Here is a 21,357-nt window from a genome sequence, read left to right as displayed (position 1 = left end):
TGTGAGTACCCAAGTCCCCTTTCCCCCATAAACTCCGAAAAAACACAAGGCTACAGCACCACCTCTGCCTTCTGGCCAATGTCTGCACTGAGACGACGTTTGACTCCCCGCCTTAGGGTCTGGCACCAAAACTCCCAGGCAAGCCTTCCGGCTTGGTACAGAGTCCACAAAAAGCCTCCTCTGAGCCCAAAGCCTCGGTTCGAAGCACAAGTCTGCCTCGGAGCCGAAATCATATGCGTCGTAAGCCAAGCAGCCTTCCGAGCTGAAACCTTCCGTGCCAAAAGGTCAGCCTCCATCGACACCGAAAGCGTCGGCCCCGGAAACACAGAGAGACCCCTTCGGATCCGAAATTGGACACTATTCCGATCCGAAGCAAAAGAGGCTCCATATTAACCCTGACACTGGCCATATTCATGTAAAGCCACCTAAAACGCAAGATTCAAGAAGAGGACACTTATAAAATCCCCTTGAAGAAAGTCTGTGGCTACAAGTCCTTTTCATATATCACCGCCTCCACCTCCAGCAATTCTGTCACCAACTGAGAATCCTTTCCAAATTACACCTCCGGATTCTCCTCAATCTCATCATCATGATGATGATGATGGGGGATGTATATTCCAAGGTGATGCTAATCGGGAGCTTTAGCCAGCCAAACCATCTCCTCCAGACGACAATGCATCACACCAAGAGCTCATTGCCAGGGCTGCACATTACCACGTGGTAGAACTCCACAAATAATCACTAGAGGAAGATTTTTTGATTAAGACTTTAGCATCTACACTCAGGTCATCACTTCCAATGCTTAAAGGCTTGATGCGGCATGCTGATGAGATTTCTAAAGACCCAGTCAGAGCAGAGCACACATCTTAACACCTAGAGTGGACAAAAAATATAAGGCCTCTCCTACAGACCCCATTTTTATCAAGGAACAAGTGCCATTAGATTACCTAGTCTTATCCAATGCGTAAGAGAGCAAATTCTCAAACATCCGGGGATGCTCCTCCGCCAGATAAAGAATCCAAATTAATTGATGCTTCTGGTAAGCACACAGCCGCTCAGGCAGCAATCAATGGTGCATTGCAAATATCCAATGCCTTTTAGCTAGATATGACCGAGCACACTGGGACGAAATGGAGCAGTTGCACCAATATCTCCTGGACGAGCACACAGCTAAAGCACACGACTTAGTGAATGAAGGTAAGTCCTATATTCGTTGTGCTCTCGAAGCAGCAGACACCACAGCTAGAGAGGTTAATACTAGCATCCTCCTTAGGAGACACGCTTTGTTAAGGATTTCAGGTTTTAAACCTAAAGTACAACAATCCATCCTTACCCCACCATTTGATAAGGAACACCTATTTGGCCCTAATGTTGACCAGGCATTAGAAAAAATGGAAAAGGACACTGAAGTCGCTAAATCTATGGGAGCGCTTCAGACGGCCAAAATCCTTTTGCTAAAGCCAAAAGGACTTTGACTATAACCCCCTAGTGCGCATTCCCCTTGCAAAATAGTGGCTTCTGTGGCCTTTTTAGGTAACATCCCTTAGCTGATCTATGTAAAGCAGCTACATGGTCTATACCACACCCATTTACCAAACACTATTGTGTAGATGTGTTAGCTTGCCAACAAGCTAATGTAGGCCAAGCGGTACTTAAAACACTATGCAAAGCATGTGTCTCTACAGCACACATGCCTTGAACGAATAATGTTACTTACCCAGTACGAATCTGTTCTTGGCATGTAGAGTTTTAGATTCACATGTGCCCACCCGAGTACCAGTAGTTATTGCAGTTCATTATACATTTATACGCCTAGACATCTCAATACTACACTTACTTAATCCATTCTCACCCTCTTGCGAGAAAACAATATAACAATGGAGTCGATGACCAAGCACACTATCTCCAAAAAGAGGAGTCACCTTACCTCATGACTAGGAAAGACTTCTTTGGAAAAAAATAACTTGCAAACATCTGTACCTAACACTAGATGGCAGGAGTATACAAAGCATGTGAATCTACCGCTCTGCATGCAAAGTACAGATGCTTACTTGGTAAGTAACATTATCCTTAAATCAAATTGAAGCAGTGCATTATGTAATGCATATTTCAAGCAAATTGCAAGCAGCGCAGAAGTATATTGTGTACAGAGGTACTATATAGAAGATAAGTCAGTATAGCAGACTGCGGCCGACATGAAATGTAGGCACTGATAGACTGGGAGCTAAAAACTCATTAATTTACAATAGCTTCAGGAACCCCATGCACTTTGAGCAGCCTCGGTCCTCTCTTTAGAGTGGACTTCAAAGCCTATCCTCCCATTTTAGTAATAAGGACTGTGCAAATCCCCTTTCCACTCCAGGCCGCCCCCCTCAACCCACCCGTCATGTCTTCTGCATCACCCTCTCAGGCTACTCATAAGATGCACTGCCTGTCCCACCCTAGGTGTCCTGGGGACTTAGAAGAAACAACCCCTCAAGGGCTCAGCCAAGATTGCATCACCTCCTAGCCTGGAACTTTTGTTCTACAGCTGGGGGTGCTTTGAGAAGTGCATCATGGAGTGAAGGGCTGAGTTGGGATGTCTGGAGAAGGCCATCCCCTGGAGATGAAGAGGTGTAATTGCACTGAAATGTGTTTGCTACTGTTATTTCTTATAGGGGGACTGAAAGTCACCTGTGTAATGTGAAGCACTGGTGTAAGGTGATGTCATAAGCAAAGTGGGGTTATGTTGGCAGATATTCCTGCTCGGGTGTCTGGGTGTATATGCGTAATCCTGTGATTTCATCTGTAATGCCTTTATGGGCTGTAATTGCAAAGCATTCTAATGATACACAAATGTGCTGAGTACTGTCATTCTAAAGGGTGCGTAAACATGGATTCTTGCTGCTGCGCTTAGATGAAGACCCCAGACTGCTAGCCCTTAAGATACAGAGGTGCATACTTTATGGTTAGTAGGAGATGCTCAGTCAGGGTCATGTGTCACCAAGGCAGGTGTACCCCTTTTTAATGCCTGTGGAGGTAATGGGGTCGGTCGCCACTGGGATGGTGCCAGTGCGCAGGGCCCTCGTTCCAGGTTATGGTCAACTAACTGCATTGGGGCAAGATGATGTGCATACCTTGGAGTGGTGGTACTAGACCCCCCCCCCTCCCTCCCCCCTCTGCGGGAGGGGTGGAGATGTTATGCAATGTCACAAAGTAATTCCAACAGCTTATGTATGTTTGTAAATCGGTGCATAGTATTGAGTAGTGTGTGTGTTTAATAAATGCACTCATACTTTTATAAAGCAAATTACAGACTCGACAATCAATTATTGAGTGTTATTTCTGCGCACCTGCAAATGGCGATTACTAGCCCACACCACCTCCCTTGAGTAAGCCTCAAGAGTCAGGCACTACAATTGGGCGTTTGGTTCCCAGTAAAGGACAAATGTAGTCATGTTATTTGTGCAGCCCTCAGAGATGCTGCCACATTTTCCAACAGTTTCATTCACACTAGAGAATCTTGCATGCTGCTTCAATGCAGAGAACAAAATCTGTAACAATCCAGAGATTTATATTTTCTGGGAAGCCCTGTTGCTGTCGCAGTTCCATGGCTTTCTTCCTCTTCTGCTGATGTGGGTTTACATTATCCTGCTCTTAGGCGGTAGTGTAAATTTGGCCTGGTTTAATTTGGTATCTACCCAAAGTGTTCACTATCACTTTACCTATCTGTGCTTTGTAATCTGTTCTTGAGAGAAAATTACAGAAGATGGGCAAACAAAGAGCAAGTACAAATTACTCCCCTTGATAATTGATACTCTGCCAGATTAATCTTACTCCAACGCCTAAGTCTTTCCTGTCATAACCTTTTTCAGCAATTAAGACCTCTGTACTTTTACAGGATTTATTTTGGCTTGTATGGTGAAATAAATAATGGGTTTGATGCGGCAGGCCAGGAATACGTAGGGCTATGCATTGTCCATCTTCTTGCTTTTAAAAGTTTGTGGCACGTTTTCTGTCGCACAAGCTATAAGAAGAATTGATTAACAGGACTGTTGTACTGATTAACATACTAACTACAAGAGTAACTCATCATGATTTCTTGAGTGCCTGGAGACTTGTCCTTTTTCCAGTTTGTCATGTCTTTCTTTTTGTCTAACTGCTGGGCTAATTTTGGTTTAATTTTATTTTTTTAACTTTTGCAGAAAGACCACCAGGGTATGACAGAGTAAGAAATGCGGAGATTGGAAACAAAGACTTCGAGCTTGATGTACTAGAGGAAGCATACACCACAGAACACTGGCTGGTCAGAATATACAAAGTAAGGACGTTTTTTTTCTTGATATCTTGCCGATAACTGCTGTTAATGTCATACACGTGTGCAGATAGGGGGGAATATTTGCTGTATCTGTCGATTTTTATAATTAAGGATCCCAGTTTTCCATTTTCACTGATTTGTTTTGCATATAAATACTGACACACTTCACAGGCTGCAGACTCTGCATCTAAAAAGATGCAGCAGACTACATTGCCAACGCCACTGCCTGTCCTGCGCCATTCCCATAGCCGGTTTCAGTGCTATGTTACTGGTGGCACCATTTTAGACTGATATGATGTGGCTAAACCAAGAGAAGGTCAGAACTTGCTCTAAAGAACAGTCTCTTCTTAGGGCCCAGAATTTTGCCTAAGTGGAGGAGTTATTTGGCTCTGTTGCAGACTCCATAGCCATGGTTAATAAAGAACGTTGACACACTTCAATCTGACTTATAAAAAGTCCTTTCTTGCTCTCCTTACTCCTCTGGAGCCCGATAGAAAAGCATCTTGTTTTACCACAGTAGTGTTTGAATTTGCAGAAGCTTTACTCTCCAAAGTGTGTCCAAAGTCTATCATTTTGATGAAATCCTGTAATTTACTTCTTCATTGACCGAGCCTTTGCTCCTGTTTGAAGAAGCTCTACAGGAACATGTCTTGGCTACTCTTCTCTGGGCTCAGGAGTCACAGACAAATTCCTTGACGCCATTGGCCAGCTCTGGGTGATCCAAAATTATGTTGTTTGGAGCTTATTTTAAAATTTATTTTGAAGAACGGTTCAAAACTAGTCATTATGAGGAGACAGGATCATATGGAACATTATTTGACAAGAATCCAAGCGGGACTATGAATGCATCCTAAGGTCCAGCATAATGCTCCCCAAGTGTATATGTATTCACAAGAGGTATGCAGTTCCTGCACAGTCTAGAGGAAAGGAAAGAGCGAATCAGTAGGTCTGCAGACCATGATCAAGCAAATTGGGGGGATATGTATGTTCAGAAGCAATAGCCCCTCAAGCATGACACATGGGTGTCATGCTTCATCATAGGTAAGCTCCTTGCTGGGCTGGCGCTGAAGTGACCAGTGGGCCCCTCGGGGGGGGGGGCCTCTTTCCATGAAGATAAGAAGCCCTGATGAAGTGTGTGTGGAGGTGCACTGTGTGTAGATTGGTGACTGTGGTTTAAAAATGGTTGTTTTTCAATAAGCAGGTTCACTTGTCATGAGTTAAAACTAAGTATGGCTGTATTGGAGTTAATGATCCTTTATAGCTCACAAAGTGGTGACAACAGGGGTAAAGCTGAATGCCTGTACAAATGAAGGTAATAAAGATAGAAAGTGGGGGCGTGTGTTTGGCCTGCGGTATCTATCAAAAACAGTGTCCCAAACAGACCGCCCTCTGTTGTAAGTTGTTATGGCAGCCGATGCAGGATGGGCCAGGTCTGCCTGCACAAGAGAAGGTAATGAAAAGAGAAAAAGGGGTGTGTGTTTGCCCCCTGACCAGTATCTAAACGGTGTCCTGAATGGACTGTCATCTTGGGGAGGAGTGTGGTGGGAATGTATCCAAAGCTTAACGCTAAAGTAGTGAGCCGGTACAGAATGTTGCAAGCGGCTCGCATAGCACAATGGTGTAAATGAAATGCAGAAAGTCTCACTAGTCGAGGCAGACAGTTTGCTCTTTATCCCACTCTGAAATTTCTCACTTGACTAACATCTCACAGAAGCCTGTGTGAGGGAGGTCCGGAGAAAGCAGTACCTTAGTCACTTTTTGACTACACTTTTTTTATCATTTTTGATCTCTTCTCGAGTCTTCACGACTCTCGGTGCCGGTAGGGATGCCTGGCTTCAAGTCCTGTACCGACTGCGCCCGACTGATGTCGGTTACCGATCCCCACCGCCGGTGCCTGTATTGCCTTGGGGCCGACCACGACGACCGGTCGTGCCCTGACTGCCGGGCCTTGACATCGAAGGCTAGATGGGAGCGGTCCCGTAAGCGCCTCGAGCTCGGGCAGTCGGCCCCGCGCCGCTCAAGATCCCGGTCCATGAGGGGGTTGAGGGACTGGTCGAGGGGCCACAGTCATCGAAGCTGGGCGAGTCAACACCATTCGTCGGGCTCCAAGTCCTCAGGTAAGAGGCACAAAAAGTCGACGAGATGACATCGCTCTTCCGAAGCTCGCACGCCGCGGCTGGGGGTTCAGGCGACACCGCCTCCGCGGCTCCACTCGGAGACGCTTTTTGTCACGAGTGGAGCTGCGGTCTGTTGTAGGCCTTTCCGCATATACCACTTATACCCAGAGTGCTGAAGAAGATCAGGCGCAACCGGGCCCAAGTCATCCTTGTGGCTTCAGACTGGGCACGAAGATACTGGTATCCTTGGCTACTCAGCATGTCAGTCGATCCCCCGATTCGTCTGCCTCTTCAGGAGGATCTTCTGTCGCAGCAGCACGGGACGGTCCTCCACCCGAACCTGTCCAGCCTCTACCTCCATGCGTGGAGATTGAGCGGCGGCAGTTGAGGCCATTTGACTTGCCTCCTGAAGTCTGTGATGTGATTCTGGCAGCCAGGCGTCCCTCCACAAAATCGGTATACGCCTGCAGGTGGAACACATTTGTGGCATGGTGCACAGCAAAGGCTGTGGATCCACTCTCTGCCCCCCTTTCAGAGGTTCTCCTCTTCCTTCTTTCTCTTGCCCAGCAGGGCTCTGCTCTGGGCACTATTAAGGGCTACCTCTTTGCCATTTCTGCCTTCTTGAGGCTTCCTGATCAACCTTCTCTTTTCAAGTCCCCTGATAGATTCTTGAAAGGCATCACGCACATGTTTCCTCCTATTCCTTTCGTGATGCCTCAGTGAGACTTGAACCTTGTTCTAACCTATTTGATGTGCGCTCCTTTCGAGCCACTTCACAATTGCCCTCTACGTCTTCTAACTCTTAAGACTGCATTCCTGGTTGCCATCACCTCCACCAGGAGAGTGAGTGAGCTCCAGGCTCTCTTCTAAGCCTCCTTTCCTTTCTGTCCATCCGGACAACGTTGTCTTGAAAACTCGTCCTTCTTTCCTGCCCAAGGTGGTTACAGCCTTTCATATCGGGCAGTCCATCACCTTACCCACTTTCTTTCCGCCTCCGCATACCTCGAAGGAGGAAGAGAGGCTCCACCGTCTAGACCCGAAACGTGCGCTCTCCTTTTATCTAGTTAAACAACAAGGGGACCCCAATTGGTATCAGCGAGGGACCTCGGGGAAGTTAATTATGTAGAAACAACAATGGTCCCTGCAGGGAATTGGATGATTGAAAAATAAATATAGACTCAGTCAGTTCTATATTGATAAAGACGTACCCAGCCGGGCAGTGGTCTTCCAAGTTTTATATTTTAAATGAGGACATACAAAACAGAATAACACCTTCAACAGTTCACGTGCGTGGGGCACAAGCCTGTACCCAAAACACGACCGTGCACAGACAGAGACATACACAAAAGGGCTTTTACAAGGCAAAATCAACAATCTCTATAGGGTTCCAGTTTTTGGACAGAGAGATTACTTATAGGTACCATTACATTGTTTCATTTTGTACATTTTCACAGGTATATGGTACACATTGGGTCGACGACGTTTCGGACCCCCTTGTTAAATAATGGGGTCCATCATCAGGACAAGAAAATGGTTGCCTTTTTAGTTATTAGCCTCTTTAGCCTAAAGGGAGGAAAGGAGGTACATTAATTTTACTCACATGCATAATGAAGGTGACATTGTGCCGTGGTAGTCGACCTATTTCGCTTGTGTCCTGGTGGAGACAGCGAGTGACAGGCATGTGACTAAGTGCAGGCGCACATACTGTTGGTGACTGGGTAGGTGCCAAGTGTGACATCAGAGTTAAAAATAAGGAGCGACGCAGTGATGATGGAAACACCCAGGTGGTTTCGGGTGCTGAGGTACATGAAGTGGCATCATAATGAAAGGAAAAACATTGACACTTTTACTTTATCGCACATAAAAGAACGGCGCAGTGGAGTAATTCGTGGTATTCATATTTTGTGCAGAGGACGTTATATTCAAATAAGAGAGCGGCGCAGTGATATGAATTGTGGTCAAAGTTGCCAGGGAGCTCACCAGGGAGGCAGTTAGCAAGCTCAAATAAGGGCGAGCGGGTAGAGGGCTGAAACAGGAACAGTGGAATAATCTATTCCGTGTTATTAGAATTTTCGAAATTTTTTCTAAAGGAGAGAGGGAAAATGCAGGGTTTAAGACGAAGAACAGCCTATTAGTTACTTTAGATGGTCATTAAATTGACTGAGAAGCTTGCCGGAAATTCAATTAGAGTTCTGGAGGTAAGGGGGCGGGAAGGGATTAATTCCTTGTGTCCACTTGTACCTGTATATAGAGTTGGTGTTTTAAGACATGGTACAGGGACTGAGTCATGAGCGCAATTGCGGAGGGAAGCTAGGCTTACCAGTAAAAACTCCTTTTATCTAGATCGCACACACCAGTTCCGGGTAGACGACCAGCTCTTTGTTGGTTACGTGGGCGCGAAGAAGGGACGGGCGGTGCACAAACGGACCATCTCTCGATGGGTCGTGTTGTGCATCAAGGTCTGTTACTCCTTGGCGAAAAAGGAGCCTCCTGTTGGGCTGAGGGCCCATTCCACTCTGGCCACGGCGACTACTACTGCCCTGGGTCCGGGAGTCCCCTTGCAGGACATCTGTCAGGCAGCTACTTGGGCTTCGGTGCCCACGTTTGCTAGACACTACTGCCTGGACAGCCAAGTCCGGAAAGATGGCTTTTTCGGCTGTTTCGTTCTCCAGGACTTTCTCATGCGATATTGGTTCGCAGACCCACCACCAGGGTTGGTATTGCTGGGGTATCTATTCTAAGGTAAGGAATCTAACACTAACCTGTTTCTTTCAGATATGCGGTCAGCTGTGAGTTTAGGTAAGCAGGACTGGGGCGCTCAAGCAGTGCAGTATATAATCGGTGGTCAAGGATAGAATCGTGAATAAATGAAACGGTGCTGCCAGTATAGAGGAGAACCCTAAAACCTCTTTAAGGAACCAGGCGAGAAAGGCCTCTGCACCATACAAATGCACAACAAGTACTGGGCACATGTATTATCAACAGTTTTGATAACACAAAAGTAAATCACAAAGACGATTGACACCGGTGAAGTGGTTAAAACAACACTTTTGCTTTATGTAGATATTTTCTTCAACTTTTACAACGCCAGCCGACACGTGTTTCATCAAACAGGGCGGTCCCTGTGACTCATCAGGGCTGTGAAAATACATCATGGCATTAGCATGACAGATGGTAAAACAGTCTTGAATAAAAATATTTTAACATGGTGCGGGAGCAGCATCCCCTAGGTGAAATAGACTTGAATGTGAAGTGGGTGAAAACGCAAACACCTACAGCACGCGTGCATGAGAAGTGAGACGATAAAAACCGAAGTAAAGTGATGATTGTGAGGTGTTCCAAAAGGCTCAAAATGGGGTTGAAAAAGGGATCCGTCCAGGCCTGTAGACCTCACGAAAAGAGAGCCAAAATTTGAGAGCGGGGTGCGCATACATAATATACTAAAGTGTTCCGAAGTGAACCGTGAGTGGTGGGGCTCAAGGAGCCTGGTCCTTACGGGAATTGACACAATAGTGCAGTTGTGTGTATTTAACCAGGCATGTGTGTCGTCATCATGATAATAAAAATACAGTCAGGTAGGTAGAGACTAAGATGGGGTTGTTACTCGACAGGTGATGTGTAGTGTACACGAAGATATCACCGTGAAGTTAATATAACGATCAATAGAACACATGTTGTGACGAGCAAGTGCCCAATGGAAATGAATCGTGGATCAAACATGGTGGAACATTGCAAATTGACATTGAGGCCGAGGGCAGATGTATTTACCAAAGCTGTTACGTATACATTCAACTTCGAAAATTCACAACACAGTGTAGGGACAGGCAAATCTTCTCCCATCAAATACCTTTTACCACGTCAGCAGCGTTAAATCAAACACCCTGAATTCTCTTGCTGGAGGACCTTGAGTGAGAATTACAACTTGAAGTGGTGGAGGTGTTCTCCAAAATGCATTGGCCGTCTGTGAATTTCTTTTCCACAGCCTATAAGCTAAATTGTCCATATTTTTCCGTCTGAATGGGTCCATGGTATTACGATTAAGCAGCTCTCCAGGCCTGCTTTGTCAATTTCCACCAAATAAGTATGTTCGAGGCATGTGGGCTGCTAAATTCATATCTTTTGCATAGATCGCCGCCTAGTGTTGGGTCCGGATGATTGCACATTGTTGTCCTGGAAGAGTCTTCGAAGTATCACGAGATAGGTGGCTCCTCCCCTGGACTACAGTGCGCATGGGCATCGACTCCATCCCCAGATTGTTTTTTTCCGCCATTGGGTTCGGATGTGGTTTCGACGTCTCCTTGTCGGAATCGAAAAAACGTACTTCTTTAAGGCCAAAAGGCCTTCGTACCTGCGTCGGTATTGTTCGCGTGCGGTCTCGAGCTTCATCCGACTCTTCGGGTCGGAATTCTGCGGAGTCGACTAACTCTTCAGACATCGAGGCCCTCTCGTCGCAGCAAGACACCGACAATCTTACCATGGAACGGAGTCCGTTCAAGTTCTGCCCCGTCTGTGGGTCCAAGTACCCACATATCGACGTGCATCCAGTCTGTAACAAATGCCTCTCGCCGGACCACAACGAGGACAACTGCATGGCCTGCTCAAAGTTCAGGTCAAAGAAAACGCTCAAGCTTCGGCGCGCGGCACGCCTCGAGGCCCGGCGAGCGGCTCCGGCACCCGACGACATATTCGACGACCCCGCAGAAGAAGGCCGAAGCCATCATCTTCAGATTTCACCACCGTCGACGGAGGTCGAGGCCGATCCCGAAGAACACATCGAAGGACAGAGCCAAGACCTTGAATACGTCGAGGAGGTAGGGGACGACGAAGAAGTTTATGGGGCCGCGGAAGATAGCTCGGAGGAAGAGCTATGCCCCGAAAGTTACATGATTCAGCCGCAGGTCACGGGATCGCCACTCGGCCTTACCCACGACCCTGAACCGCTGTCCCCGGCCCCGCCTTCTGGCCCGGCCGCGGACACACCAGCGGAGACGCCATTGCGCGTATCGAAACCAAAACCTTCGGAATCGACGGCACCAAAGATGGCCGACGTCCCATCGAAACCGAAACCTTCGGATTCGACAACACCTAAAATGGCCGACGTACCATCAAAAATAACAAAGCCTGCTCCCTCCTCGACTCCGTCGCCCTCCGGCCCTCCGAAGTCGAAGAAAGCTGTCGAGTCGACAGCGCCGCAGAAGGTGGCCAAGGACCCGTCCTCGAAGAAGGTCGTCCAGCACGTGTCGAGCACGGTTACGCCGGCAAAGTCCACTAAAGCTGTCGAAGCAAAGTCAGCACAGGACCACGACCCGAAGTCCGGAGGCACTGCGCATCGGCACAAAGACACCAAATCTAAAGCAACGGCGCCTACGCCTACAACGGGGGCACGGACCGTTGCAGCCGAAGATTCGTCGGAGGCCAACTCGTCGCCACCGAGGTCCTCCGATAGTGGCAGACATGGGCCTTCGGTTACCAAACCCTCTGCTTCATTCACAAAGCAGGTCACTGACTCCCTCAAACGTATTCGGGAGAAGGCTTCGACGTCACCAACTCATACGCCATCGGGTCCGAAACCAGTGGACGCACCTGCGAAGACTTCAACCAAGCTTCTCTACACTCTGCCGCCGAAGGTGGCACCGAAGGCATTTGCACCCAAATCGGTGCCGAAGATCACTGAAACGTCAGAACCTTCGACACAAAGTGGCCGATTGGCTCGGCATCAAGCCTCAGAAGAACACTCTGAGCATTACATCGATGCCGACACCGGGAAATTGACCCTCTATAAACGAAAGATCACTTCCCAACCATTGGAATCCTATGTCATTCCACTGAAAAAGAAAAGGCCGGCACAGGACATTCCTGCCCTTGTTGAACCTATTCAGCCTCCACCAAGGAGGAGTCCATCACCTTCCCCCAACCAGTCAGGGGGAGAGGACGATAACCAGGATGAACAGTACAATTTCCCAGCTGACAATGACCCTGATGTACAACAGGACTCGTATGACGACACTGGTTACCAGGGAGGCCATCAGGTGGTACAGGACCCACAAGGTTTTGGGGCACGTACATCCCCAACTGAGGATTCGGCGGCATTTAATGCCGTGATAGAGCGGGCAGCTGCGAATCATGATGTGGACATGCATGCTGACCCGGTGGAAGAAGATTTTTTGTTTGACACTTTCTCTGTCTCAGAGAGAACAGTTAAGACACTTCCTATGCTAAAAGGTGTCCTTAAGCATGCCCCAGAGATCTTTAAGGAACCTACCAGGGCGAGAGTGGTGAACCCACGTATCGAAAAGAAATACAGACCGGCACCTGGGGACCCTGCATATATTCGGGGACAGTTGCCTCTGGACTCGCTGGTGGTCGCCAATGCCCGCAAAAGGGCGAACTCCCAGACAACGGGTGAAGCTCCTCCCCCAGACAAGGAGTCGAAAGTGCTTGAGGCATCGGGCAAAAGGGTGGCTGCGCAGGCTGCCAATATCTGGCGTATATCGAACACACAGGCACTATTGGCACGATATGATAGGGCGCATTACGACACCCTAGAGCAGCTCCTTCAACACCTACCTGATCAGTTTAAGGAGGGAGCCGAAATGCTCATACAGGAGGGAAAGCTCATTTCAAACGCTGCAATAAAGTGTGCACTTGATGTGGCTGATATAGCGGCTAGGGCGATTAACACTAGCGTCATGTTGAGGCGACAGGCATGGCTTCGCATATCAGGCTTTAAGCCTGACATTCAAACAACAATACTCAACCAGCCCGTTAATCCTGACAGACTGTTTGGCCCAGATGTTGACACCACCCTCGAAAAAATTAAAAGAGACAATGAGACAGCTAAGTCCATGGGGGCGCTTCAGTCTCAACAGTTCAGGGGGAGCACTTTTCGTTGCTCAGGTGCACGCGCTGTTACCAGAGGACACTTGGGTCAACAGACACAATTCACGAAAGGTGGCGCACAATCCTCGTACCCCAAACAGGGCAGAGGAGGTTACAGAGGTAATAGTGCCAAGGGCAGAGGCAGAGGAAACAACAACTCCCGTTCCTCTGCCGCCAACAAACAGTGACTCTCTGTCACTGCCCCCCGACCATCCAACACCTGTCGGGGGGAGACTCCAGCAGTTCCTGCCAGTCTGGACATCCATCACCACAGACAGGTGGGTAAGACAGCTTATCCAGTACGGTTATTGTTTGGAGTTGACCGCCACTCCACCCAACATTCCCCAAGACAACGTCCTATGTCGGCAGAGCACTTGCACTTATTGCAGCAGGAAGTAGTGGTGATGCTGCAAAAAGGCGCAATCGAGCTCGTGCCGGTGGAGGAGGAAGGCACAGGGGTCTATTCCCTGTACTTCCTTATCCCAAAGAAGGACGGATCCCTCCGACCCATTCTGGATCTACGCCCCCTCAACCTGTATATACTGTCAGAACACTTTCACATGCTTACACTGCAACAGATTCTTCCCCTGCTAAACCAAGGGGACTTCCTAGCAACCTTGGACCTCAAGGATGCTTATTTTCACATACCACTCCACCCATCCCACAGAAAATACCTCAGGTTCACCATCCACAACAGGCATTATCAGTTCAAAGTCCTACCCTTTGGAGTGACCACGGCCCCCAGAGTGTTTACAAAGTGTCTGGCGACAGTTGCGGCGCACCTCAGGAGACAGAACATACATGTCTACCCTTACCTAGACGACTGGCTCGTTCAAGCAAAGTCGGAACAGAAGTGCGCCGCAGACATGTCCCACACCATTCGCCTCCTTCACAGTCTGGGGTTCTCGCTGAACTACCCAAAGTCGCACCTTCAACCAGCCCATGTGCGGCAGTATCTGGGCGCAACAATAAATACGCTGACTGCTATGGCTCAGCCAAACCCGGTCAGGATCGACAACATTCAGTCGCTGCTCCAGAGGTTCAGATCGCAACACTCACTACCAGCGAGAGTGTTCATGCAGTTGATAGGCATGATGGCCTCCTGCATCTTCATAGTCCCGCACGCACGGTTGCATATGCGTCCGCTCCAAGAATGCTTAGCAAATCAGTGGTCACAAGCTCGGGGACATCTGACAGACCTAGTGTTGGTGACCGGTCGGGCATACAACTCTCTGCATTGGTGGAAGCCACACAACCTTTGCAAGGGACGACCGTTCCAAGAGCCTGTGCCACAGATTATTCTAACAACGGACGCATCTCTCCAAGGGTGGGGAGCTCATGTGCTCCACTACACGGTGCAGGGACTGTGGACAACTCAGCAACAGAAGTTGCACATCAACTACCTGGAATTGATGGCAATCTTCATGGTGCTCAAGTCCTTCAAAGTACATCTGTGCAACAAAATTGTGTTGATCCGGACGGACAACATGACAGCCATGTACTACATCCAGAAGCAGGGAGGTACTCACTCGCCACAGCTGTCTCATCTGGCTCAGAGCATGTGGAAGTGGGCCATTCAGAGGAACATTTTCCTCATGGCAGAACACCTCCCGGGCAAGGACAATCAGATGGCGGATCTGCTCAGCAGATACAGCCATCAAATGCACGAGTGGGAGTTACATCCATCAGTACTCCACCCGTACTTCCAGCAATGGGGTCATCCAGAGATAGACCTCTTTGCCACAAGGGAAAACGCAAAATGGCAAAGCTTTGCCGGCAGGTTCCCTCACCCAGAATCGCAAGGAAATGCGATATGGATGAACTGGTCAGGCAGATTTGCGTACGCTTTTCCCCCAGCGCCTCTCATTCCGCTGGTGGCAAGAAAGCTAAAGCAACACTCGATGACGCTCATCCTAGTTGCTCCAACGTGGGCACGCCAACCATGGTACACCACGTTTCTAGAACTTTCCGTGGTACCGCATCAAAGGCTGCATCTCTCTCCAAGCCTCTTGACGCAGAGCCATGGCGACATTCAGCATCCAGATCCGCAACAGCTCAACCTGGCGATCTGGCTCCTGAGGTCCTAGAGTTTGGCTACCTCAACCTGCCTCCTGAATGCATGGATATCATACGAGAGGCGAGAAAGCCCACTACCAGAGCTTGCTATGCAGCAAAATGGAAGCGGTTTGTCATTTACTGTACAGAACACAATATCAACCCGCTGGATGCATCCATTCCTAACATCATCTGCTATTTGTTAGATCTTTACAAATGCAATCTAGCGTACGCTTCCATTCGGATACACTTATCCGCCATAGCGGCTTATCTCCAGAACAGGCAGCATCTCTCTGTTTTCAGAGTGCCTGCCATTAAAGCCTTCCTGGAGGGACTGAAACGAGTCATTCCTCCGAGAACACCACCAGCTCCAGTGTGGAACCTCAATGTGGTCCTCACTAGGCTGATGGGCCCACCTTTTGAGCCACTGCACTCCTGCGAAATTCAGTTCCTGACATGGAAAGTGGCTTTTCTCATTGCTATTACATCGCTCAGGCGTGTTAGTGAGCTGCAAGCGCTCACAATCCAGGAGCCATTCATACAAATTCATTCAAACAGGGTAGTACTACGCACTAACCCCAAATTCCTTCCGAAAGTGGTGTCACAGTTTCATATCAACCAAACTATTGACCTGCCCGCATTCTTTCAAAACCCACAAACAGTGGCGGAAAGAATGCTCCATACATTGGACGTTAGGAGGGCGTTGATGTACTACATTGACAGAACACAACACTTTAGGAAAATACAACAGCTTTTTGTTGCCTTCTCAGCACAGCACAAAGGCAACCCTATTTCCAAAGCAGGAATAGCCAGATGGATTATTAAGTGCATTCAAATCTGTTATCAAAAAGCTAAACGTACTTTAACAATACCCCCAAGGGCGCACTCCACACGCAAGTTGGGGGCCTCCATGGCCTTCCTGGGGAACATTCCTTTGGAAGACATTTGTAGAGCAGCCACGTGGGCTACACCGCACACATTTACCAGACATTACTGTGTCGATGTGCATTCCAAGCAGCAAGCAGCTGTAGGACAGGCTGTTCTCAAGACACTTTTTCAGACTTCTGCAGCTGGCACGGGCAACCGCCGTTAATGGAGGGACTGCTATGTATTCTATGCAAAAGATATGAATTTAGCAGCCCACATGCCTCGAACTGAATATGCTACTTACCAGTATGCATCTGTTCTTGGCATGTAGGGCTGCTAACATTCATATCGCCCACCCTCCTCCCCGGTGCCCGTAGCGGCTGCAGATACTCTCTTGCATTCAATCATTAGCATAGACATCCTTTACACTATTTCACTCCATCTCTGCCACAATGGCTAAAAACAATCTGGGGATGGAGTCGATGCCCATGCGCACTGTAGTCCAGGGGAGGAGCCACCTATCTCGTGATACTTCGAAGACTCTTCCAGGACAACAATGTGCAATCATCCGGACCCAACACTAGGCGGCGATCTATGCAAAAGATATGAATGTTAGCAGCCCTACATGCCAAGAACAGATGCATACTGGTAAGTAGCATATTCACTATTGAACGAGGCAGAGCTGATCCTAATTGTAGGAAGCTGGCTTTTTATATAGTTGACCAAAATGAAGCACTTTGTGTAAAGAGTCCAGGCAACCCTTATTGGTTTAGTAAGACAAAAATGAGAACACTAAATGCTCTTTTGTGGTAGTGTGGACGAGCAGTTTAGGCTTATCAGAGGGTTGTGTTAACCATTTGTTGCACTCAGCCAGGTTCTGAGCTGGGATGGTGCAGTGAGCTAAAAAACAGTGATGGATTAAAACCAAGATCTATTGACTTGGTAAGAGTATTCTGCATCATTCAGAAACTCTGTCCATCACCTTTTCCAAAATCGATTTTATCCACACTATGTGTGGGAGGGTATACTCAGACGTGAGTCCCTTGCTCATTGCACCATCAGGATTCAAGCAAGCCGGGCCGAAGAAGGCTGTAATGCCAGAAACCGGTCCCCGGTAGCTTGTTTCCTTCCCAGTATAAGAATTGGCTTGGTAGTTTGGTTTGCCCTGTTCCAATCATGCACTGGGACAGGAACAGACTAATTTGCATATAGCCAGGTTCTGAGCTGGGATGGTGCAGTGAGCTAAAAAACAGTGATGGATTAAAACCAAGATCTATTGACTTGGTAAGAGTATTCTGCATCATTCAGAAACTCTGTCCATCACCTTTTCCAAAATCGATTTTATCCACACTATGTGTGGGAGGGTATACTCAGACGTGAGTCCCTTGCTCATTGCACCATCAGGATTCAAGCAAGCCGGGCCGAAGAAGGCTGCAATGCCAGAAACCGGTCCCCGGAAGCTTGTTTCCTTCCCAGTATAAGAATTGGCTTGGTAGTTTGGTTTGCCCTGTTCCAATCATGCACTGGGACAGGAACAGACTAATTTGCATATAGCCAGGTTCTGAGCTGGGATGGTGCAGTGAGCTAAAAAACAGTGATGGATTAAAACCAAGATCTATTGACTTGGTAAGAGTATTCTGCATCATTCAGAAACTCTGTCCATCACCTTTTCCAAAATCGATTTTATCCACACTATGTGTGGGAGGGTATACTCAGACGTGAGTCCCTTGCTCATTGCACCATCAGGATTCAAGCAAGCCGGGCCGAAGAAGGCTGTAATGCCAGAAACCGGTCCCCGGAAGCTTGTTTCCTTCCCAGTATAAGAATTGGCTTGGTAGTTTGGTTTGCCCTGTTCCAATCATGCACTGGGACAGGAACAGACTAATTTGCATATAGCCAGGTTCTGAGCTGGGATGGTGCAGTGAGCTAAAAAACAGTGATGGATTAAAACCAAGATCTATTGACTTGGTAAGAGTATTCTGCATCATTCAGAAACTCTGTCCATCACCTTTTCCAAAATCGATTTTATCCACACTATGTGTGGGAGGGTATACTCAGACGTGAGTCCCTTGCTCATTGCACCATCAGGATTCAAGCAAGCCGGGCCGAAGAAGGCTGTAATGCCAGAAACCGGTCCCCGGAAGCTTGTTTCCTTCCCAGTATAAGAATTGGCTTGGTAGTTTGGTTTGCCCTGTTCCAATCATGCACTGGGACAGGAACAGACTAATTTGCATATAGCCAGGTTCTGAGCTGGGATGGTGCAGTGAGCTAAAAAACAGTGATGGATTAAAACCAAGATCTATTGACTTGGTAAGAGTATTCTGCATCATTCAGAAACTCTGTCCATCACCTTTTCCAAAATCGATTTTATCCACACTATGTGTGGGAGGGTATACTCAGACGTGAGTCCCTTGCTCATTGCACCATCAGGATTCAAGCAAGCCGGGCCGAAGAAGGCTGTAATGCAAGAAACCGGTCCCCGGAAGCTTGTTTCCTTCCCAGTATAAGAATTGGCTTGGTAGTTTGGTTTGCCCTGTTCCAATCATGCACTGGGACAGGAACAGACTAATTTGCATATAGCCAGGTTCTGAGCTGGGATGGTGCAGTGAGCTAAAAAACAGTGATGGATTAAAACCAAGATCTATTGACTTGGTAAGAGTATTCTGCATCATTCAGAAACTCTGTCCATCACCTTTTCCAAAATCGATTTTATCCACACTATGTGTGGGAGGGTATACTCAGACGTGAGTCCCTTGCTCATTGCACCATCAGGATTCAAGCAAGCCGGGCCGAAGAAGGCTGTAATGCCAGAAACCGGTCCCCGGAAGCTTGTTTCCTTCCCAGTATAAGAATTGGCTTGGTAGTTTGGTTTGCCCTGTTCCAATCATGCACTGGGACAGGAACAGACTAATTTGCATATAGCCAGGTTCTGAGCTGGGATGGTGCAGTGAGCTAAAAAAACAGTGATGGATTAAAACCAAGATCTATTGACTTGGTAAGAGTATTCTGCATCATTCAGAAACTCTGTCCATCACCTTTTCCAAAATCGATTTTATCCACACTATGTGTGGGAGGGTATACTCAGACGTGAGTCCCTTGCTCATTGCACCATCAGGATTCAAGCAAGCCGGGCCGAAGAAGGCTGTAATGCCAGAAACCGGTCCCCGGAAGCTTGTTTCCTTCCCAGTATAAGAATTGGCTTGGTAGTTTGGTTTGCCCTGTTCCAATCATGCACTGGGACAGGAACAGACTAATTTGCATATAGCCAGGTTCTGAGCTGGGATGGTGCAGTGAGCTAAAAAACAGTGATGGATTAAAACCAAGATCTATTGACTTGGTAAGAGTATTCTGCATCATTCAGAAACTCTGTCCATCACCTTTTCCAAAATCGATTTTATCCACACTATGTGTGGGAGGGTATACTCAGACGTGAGTCCCTTGCTCATTGCACCATCAGGATTCAAGCAAGCCGGGCCGAAGAAGGCTGCAATGCCAGAAACCGGTCCCCGGAAGCTTGTTTCCTTCCCAGTATAAGAATTGGCTTGGTAGTTTGGTTTGCCCTGTTCCAATCATGCACTGGGACAGGAACAGACTAATTTGCATATAGCCAGGTTCTGAGCTGGGATGGTGCAGTGAGCTAAAAAACAGTGATGGATTAAAACCAAGATCTATTGACTTGGTAAGAGTATTCTGCATCATTCAGAAACTCTGTCCATCACCTTTTCCAAAATCAATCATCCGGACCCAACACTAGGCGGCGATCTATGCAAAAGATATGAATGTTAGCAGCCCTACATGCCAAGAACAGATGCATACTGGTAAGTAGCATATTCACTATTGAACGAGGCAGAGCTGATCCTAATTGTAGGAAGCTGGCTTTTTATATAGTTGACCAAAATGAAGCACTTTGTGTAAAGAGTCCAGGCAACCCTTATTGGTTTAGTAAGACAAAAATGAGAACACTAAATGCTCTTTTGTGGTAGTGTGGACGAGCAGTTTAGGCTTATCAGAGGGTTGTGTTAACCATTTGTTGCACTCAGAGAGGCAGTACATGACACACACTCAGGAATAAATTGGTGACCAATTTAGAAAAATAACTCCAGTCTTAAAACAATGTGGTACCCAGAACTTCATTATCAGTTAAGTACCTTTTTAAATATGATTTTTTACAGGTAAGTGGGCTCCTTATATTGTGGACCAAAAAAAGGTTCACTGTGTAAAGAGTGCAGGCAAACCCCAAAGGAATTGCAGAGGCACAAATAACACCCCAAATGCTCTCTTTTGTGGTAGTGTGGGAAAGAAGTTAGGCATATAAGGGGTAGTGCTAAGCATTTATTGCACACACAAAAGTAGTAAATGAGGCCACACTCAATATAGAAATCCAACACCAATTAATAAAAATAATGTACTTTTATATGAATTTAAATACCAAGATCATCGGAATCAGCAGGTAAGTACTTCTTGAGTTATTAATTTTTACAGTTCTTAAAAAAAGATACTGCAATTTCTGAAGCGGTAATGTTATCCTATGTTGGAAAGACATACACTGCATACAGGTACCTCACAGCAACTTACGTGACCAATCTCCTGGACTTATGTTAAGTATAGGGCGAGGTCCAAGGCAGCACCAGCAGGTCACTTATAGCAGCACTGGGGCGGCAAGGTGCAGCGATGCTTTTCAGTGTCCGGTGCCCAATGTTATCCTATGGGAGAAAAACATGTTTTTTTTTGTAAACCTTTATTGGTATAGACAGGATATACAAATCTGGGCCTACAACCAAACTGGCCGGCCATAATACGTGAAAGCAGTCAAGAAGTCCAGAATGAAGTTACAGAATCAATCATAGAGGAACGTAAGCAATACAATCTTAAAAAGGGGGGGAGGAGAGAGGATCCAAACGGCCAGCAAACAGGAGCAAAGAAGGTTATTTTTTATAATAGGGCGATAAGGAGCATGACAGGCTCGGCGACAATATAGAAGAATCCGGATTCCCAAATCAAACCATTGGTAACAGAAAGGCTAAAGGGCAGCCATGCAGGAATGTCAGCACTGTATATATCGGTATAAAAACAGTGCCGTGAACACAAGTCAGTATATAATTAAGAACAACTTTGCATCCCCACCACCCAGTAGCACATCGG

At 47.3% G+C, this 21,357-nt stretch overlaps 1 protein-coding gene across 1 annotated transcript in view; it reads left to right on the top strand.

Annotated features, from left to right (window-relative positions):
* STT3A (STT3 oligosaccharyltransferase complex catalytic subunit A) overlaps window positions 1-21,357 on the top strand; it is a 202,662-nt gene that overhangs the window by 132,744 nt on the left and 48,561 nt on the right. The window contains exon 17 of the mRNA XM_078682331.1: window positions 4,185-4,300. Coding sequence (XP_078538457.1) covers window positions 4,185-4,300 — 116 coding nt within the window. The remainder of the gene's footprint in view (window positions 1-4,184; window positions 4,301-21,357) is intronic.

Source organism: Lissotriton helveticus, chromosome 3_1 (assembly GCF_964261635.1).
Source record: "Lissotriton helveticus chromosome 3_1, aLisHel1.1, whole genome shotgun sequence".
NCBI lineage: Eukaryota > Metazoa > Chordata > Amphibia > Caudata > Salamandridae > Lissotriton > Lissotriton helveticus.
The sequence above is the reverse complement of the archived record's forward strand: the minus strand, read 5'-3'. Positions and strand labels throughout refer to the sequence as shown.